The 5521-nt window shown below is 41.2% G+C and overlaps 1 protein-coding gene across 1 annotated transcript; it reads right to left on the bottom strand.

The window, feature by feature from the left end:
* Positions 1 to 643: 643 nt before the first annotated feature.
* LOC115447094 (general transcriptional corepressor trfA) lies at positions 644 to 5425 on the bottom strand. The gene is made up of 6 exons (XM_037439900.1): positions 5219 to 5425; positions 2754 to 5149; positions 2343 to 2483; positions 1874 to 2014; positions 1392 to 1528; positions 644 to 804 (listed from the first exon to the last, which is right to left on the bottom strand). Exons 1-6 carry the CDS (start codon positions 5423 to 5425, stop codon positions 644 to 646), a joined length of 3183 nt encoding a protein of 1060 aa, XP_037295797.1.
* Positions 5426 to 5521: the final 96 nt, after the last annotated feature.

The raw sequence follows: 5521 nt of genomic DNA, 5'->3' as shown, positions 1-5521 counted from the left end.
AAGATTAAACAATTATATCGATAGTTGAAAGTCGATAAACCCATACTCAAATACATATTATCGATACCGATATTTTTGGCTATGTTAATCGATACTTAATAGTAACGATACCTAGCCGTGCGATGGTGAATACTCAGTGATCTTAGAACTATATATCGAAGCCTAGATCATAGTAAGTACTTTGCTCGTTCAACTTAACATAAAGCTTATTTAGTTTAGTGTTTTGTGAAATTTAGTTTGTATATATTATTGGCTCTTTAGGTCAGAAATGTTTATAGTAATAAACAGTCGTCCAAGTGATATACTTATAGTAATATATTGAATAAGACAACATAGTACATTCTGTATTTATGGAAAAAGCATACTAACATCTACGGAATCTCTTCTCAATACCAAATGATTTAAGAATGAGAGCTGTCTTAAAGATCTCAATTCATCCTAACTTGCGAGGCATTACAGGCAAATTTAAATCATACAAAAGGTTGTCAATGATTCCGTCAATATCTAATTTAATAAGTTCGATTTCCATTAATCTTTTTAACCAAATCCGAAAACTACACCGAAAACGGCACATCACCTATAACTTCAAGACTCCGCGGCGCAGGGTGGCCAGAGCGTGAACCACATAGTCGAGCAGCGTGTGTCAAGGCTTGTCGTCGGCGCGTTGCTTGTCGTTCTTGCGCTGACTCAGTTTCTTCTTCATGTCGAGGAGCATCTGTTCGAAGGACATGTCGTCGGGGCGCCGCGCCGGGGCCGCGCTCTGTCCGTGGAAAGCGCTCTCGGTGTATTTAGCCTCTAGGCCGTCTGGAAAGGTGAGTTAAGATTAGATTTTAGGCTATGGAGTTCACTAATTAAAGTCACATGATGGTCAAATGGAAAAAGATTATTTAATGGGCTAAATAGTTGTGTTTGAGCCGGCGTGAGCTATATTGGATGAATGTTTGAAGCAGGTTAGATAGTAATCATTATAAAAATGGTAGACTAAAAGCGATTGTGCCTCGTAACAGATTCGGTTAGTGTACAGTCAGCAACAAAAGTAGTTAAACAATTTCAAAACTTCCAAGCTCCTTAAATAATAACTTAAAAAAAAAAAAAAAAAAAAAACAAAACTTCCAAACGCTTCTACATAGTAAGTTCAATCGAAATATTGTATTTTTTTATTCAATTCAACCCTTTAAAGTGATCAGCCTGTGTATTTCCGTTTTCAACAAATTTGTGTCGACAAACAAAGGGTAATCAACTCTCGTCAGTCGATCTTCCATTGGCCCACTTTAGGTGCAGTGGGGTCACGATGCCATGCCCGTATAGAAAAAAAATATATAAAAAAAAATACCATCAGCTATTTATATTGCAGAAATCTAAGCATTTAGTTTCCAGACACATGTACGTACCTAGATCAGCATAGCTCTGCCTGCAGAAGGCCCTGCGGCCGCCGAAGCCGACGTCGTACTGCGGGAAGGTGGCGGCCGCCTCCACCGCCGACCACGCGTCGCGGGCGCGCTGGTACGTCACGAAACCGTAGCGGGACCTACGGGAAGTCATTGCCTCATTTCAAACTTACGGCTAATTTCACTGATAGTAACACTCAAAGTTATTGTTACTTTTGGCAAAATTGTCACGTGTTTCGTGGTAACTCTTACGCTCACTTTAGACTCTGACTTATGATTTTTTTTAATAATTCTATAGACATGAGACGTCTCACCGCAAGTCCTGCAATTTTCAAAATTTCCAGAAGTCAGCTTGCCGTGATTATTGACAGAACAAAAATCACTTGCCTGTCAACTTGTGCAAGTTAACTTGTGTAAGTTAGACAGGAAAAAGAAATTAGTCAATAGAAGGACATAAGATTCCCATAAAGTTTTTCTTAACTCACCCATCTTCCTTGCTGTGCAGTCGAACTTCCACAACGGAGCCGAACTTCGAGAACTGGCTTCGCAGCGTCGACTTGGTGATGTCCTTCTCAAGCCTTCCGACGAACACTATACGTCTCTCTTCCACCGGCGTGTTGTTTTCCCTGGAGCGAGAAAGACAAACATCACACATTAGTCAACAATTTCTCTAATCGTTCCGAAGTTAGCTACAATTTAAATTACATCTGCAACCATCCACTGCAAGTTGTCTACTACGATTTGGTCATTAAAAAAAATATTCCCACTCGTCTATTTACTTTACCAATTATTATGGCTCGCTGGCAGGGAATGGCTATATAGCTAGATTTTGGGTTTTGAACAATAATTTTCATCATATTGACCAAGTGCACAAAGACCGTACTAGCATCAGCTAATTAGTAAAAGAAACCACGCGAAAAGTGTAGCAGTCCTATCATATAGCTTAATGTATACCTGTCTTCAGAGCTGACACTCCTATAAGCCTTCTTCCTGTAGGGCTCGTCGCGGTCGAAGGGGCTGCAGGAGCGGCGGGACTTCAGCGACTCGCGTGACGAACTCGACGACGTGGAGGAGGACGACGACGATGATGATGAACTGGAACAGAACGAGGGTTTAGAGGACATGAGCACCGCGGAGATGGTACCTAGTGGGGGTTTGGAATTGTTAGACACGTTTTGGCAAATGCTAGACGTCCTTAAGTAGATTAGGTTTTTCATAATTTTTGCTATTTGGTAATCCTATTATTAGTATGAAATACAAAATTCAAATAGTCAATATTTTCCTAAAATGTTATGTAAATACATTCTTTTTCCAGGTTTCATCTTTTTACCTGTTTTACTATCTTACCAAACCTCCAAAGCTTACCTGGTGGAAGAATCAGAACTTTCGGAAACCGTCGGCTTCCTCAACGGCGGAGTCATCGATTTGTTGATTTTCCTCTCTACTCCATTACTCTGAGGACTTTGTTTCACCTTTTTGACCACAGGACTCTTCGACCTAGCATCTGCCCTTGACCTTGACCTGGTTCGATTTCTCTCCCTCCTCACCGATGGCGACCTCCGCTTGTGGTATGGTGACCTCGATCGCCTTCGTCGCTTGTAAGGCGAATCGGAACGCCGGTACCGCCTGTAACGGCCGCGAGATTTCGACCTGCTGCGACTGACCGACCTCCTTCTTCGTCTACTTCTGGATAGAGAGCGCGATCTTCTCCTGTACTTGGGTTCGTAACGCTCCTTCGACCTTGACCGTTTCTCCTTCGACAAGGAACGCTTCTCCACCCTCTCCACCCTAGGCTTGGGTGCAACTTTATCTTCAGTCTTATTGTGTTTTCTTGTAGGACTACTCTCACTTGACAATGACATGTCGCTGTCATTCCTCTGTCTCACCGGTTTGTCTTTAACAATCGGGGTAGGCAAGTCAACATATTTGACTGTCGATTCGGTTTGGACCACTATACTGGAAGACTCCGGTTTACTTCTGTCTTTGCCTAAATGAAGAATTACTTTATCCTCGCCGTGATCCGCTTTCGCATCGTAATCACGCACTATTGTAACTGTTCGAGGCTTACTGTCTTTCTTCTGAAGCGATTTTAGTTTAGGATATTTGGTTTCTTCTGGTTTTTCTATAACTTCGTCTGGCGCTTTCTTCATTACCACGTCTTGTATACTCGCGAACAGAGAATTGCTTAATATTTTAGTTTCAACTTGTTTTTCAACGCTCTTTAGAGTTGCAGTAATATCTCTGAATCGCTCTTTATCAATCTTCGGCTCTGGTTTTTTATCATCGACAGGGCTTCGCTTGTCTCGTTTCACGTTATCAAACACATTTTGTTTAAGCACGTGATCAGATTTCTTTATTTTGAAATTGATCAGTGATTTTGTGTCTGTTGGCGGAGACTTTTGAAGCTCTATTAATTTTGCTTCGGCCTGTAATTTCTTAAATATTTTCTCATCTGTATTTGTTCCGACACTCACCATTATAATTTCTATATAATCTGTCATAGGCTGTGGTTTTTCAACAACAGGTATGGGCAGCACTTCTGCAGGTGCCATACCTACTATTTTCAACATTTCAGCATCGCTTATCAATGGTTGTAACTCCAAGTTCTCCACTTTAGGTATTTTACTCATAACGATATCTTCGTCTCGTTTCCTCATAGCCTCTGCTTTCTGTTTCTTAGTGTTCATTAGAATCTTTCTAGAAGCTTCTCGGATTGGATCGAAAATTTTCTTTGGAGCTTCGTTGATAGCTTTTTCTGTGGAGTTAGCACCATTCGGTGGAGTAAGTGTCACTATAGATTTCGTCTTATCTAGATTCGACGGGCTAGGTATATCTGGGAATATGGCTTCCGGACTAACTGTGGCCGAGCTGTTATTCGAGTTGACTCCTCTCCTTAGCTTGTACTCTTGGAGATTAAGTTTCTTCTTCTTTAACGGCTGCTCCATCTCCTTCTTAATAGCCTCTTCCGCGATTTTATTCAATTCCTCGTCAAATGGTCTTTTCTCAGACTTTACTTGCATTGTATGGGGTATTTGAACATCTTGCTTGTTACTAAACAGAGCAGTATAAAAATGTTCTTCTTTTGGACGGGCGGACTCCTCTTTCACATTGTTATTTTCTACATTATTTACATGTTTATGTTTATTCCTATCTACATCTTTACTTTTTTCGTGCTTAACTTTAACACAGTTCGTTGAATTATCACTAACACTAGATTTAGTACACTTTTCTACTTGTTTATCCTTCTGAGAGTCTCTAACATCACAGTTAAGTATAACTTCAGATTTATTTTTAATAGTTAACTTAATGCTACCGTTTGAATTCTGACTACAAGGAAGATCACCTGCTTTGCAAGCACTTTTTATAATCACAGAACCGTTGTCTTTGTTTACACAATCAACTAAACTGTTATGGGGAGGCGAAAGTTTTTTGCGACAGTTCGACTGAGCGGGAGGTTTCACAGGTTGCTTTATCACTTTCGTAGTAAAGTCAGCATCGTCACTTTTGTTAACTTTTTTGTTTTTAGCGTCACCTTTGTCGCTCTCATCGTCACTGCTAAGATGATAAACGACCTTTTTGTTCTTGCACGACCGATGTCGAGAGCTCAGTATCCTGTTGTTACTGGACAACACCTCCGGTTTGAGCAGACTCTGTCCCCCCTTCAGATTGGGGAGACTGTGTCGCTTTTTCGACGAGCAGTAGTCGTGGTCAGAGTGGACCGGACTAGGCGACCTCAAGGTAGTGTTTATGGTCGACGGCATCTGCAATAACGTACGAAGATTGAATGTGCCCTTCAACTGTACCTGTGGAAGTTAAAGAATGGTACTTACCAGAATTTGTCGCATTTTGTTCTTATTCAACTGCACGCCGGCGTCCTGCAGTCTCATACCGTTCGTCAGGCTGTTTTTATTTTTTACTTTCTCCTCCATTTTCGCCTGAGGCCTTTTTATGTTCAGCTTCTCAGTGGCCTCGAATTGTTCAAGAAGAGAGCTTAAATTGTTGGCTTCTAATACCGGTATAACGCCATCATTGCACATTTCCACGTCAACAAAATCGTCTAACTCTGTTTTCGTTTCCTCCTTCTCCTTCTTTACTGGACTGTTTTCAGGACAATACTCTATCACCGCGGGTGT

The sequence above is a fragment of the Manduca sexta genome, chromosome 18, assembly GCF_014839805.1.
Source record: "Manduca sexta isolate Smith_Timp_Sample1 chromosome 18, JHU_Msex_v1.0, whole genome shotgun sequence".
Lineage (NCBI taxonomy): Eukaryota > Metazoa > Arthropoda > Insecta > Lepidoptera > Sphingidae > Manduca > Manduca sexta.
The sequence above is the reverse complement of the archived record's forward strand: the minus strand, read 5'-3'. Positions and strand labels throughout refer to the sequence as shown.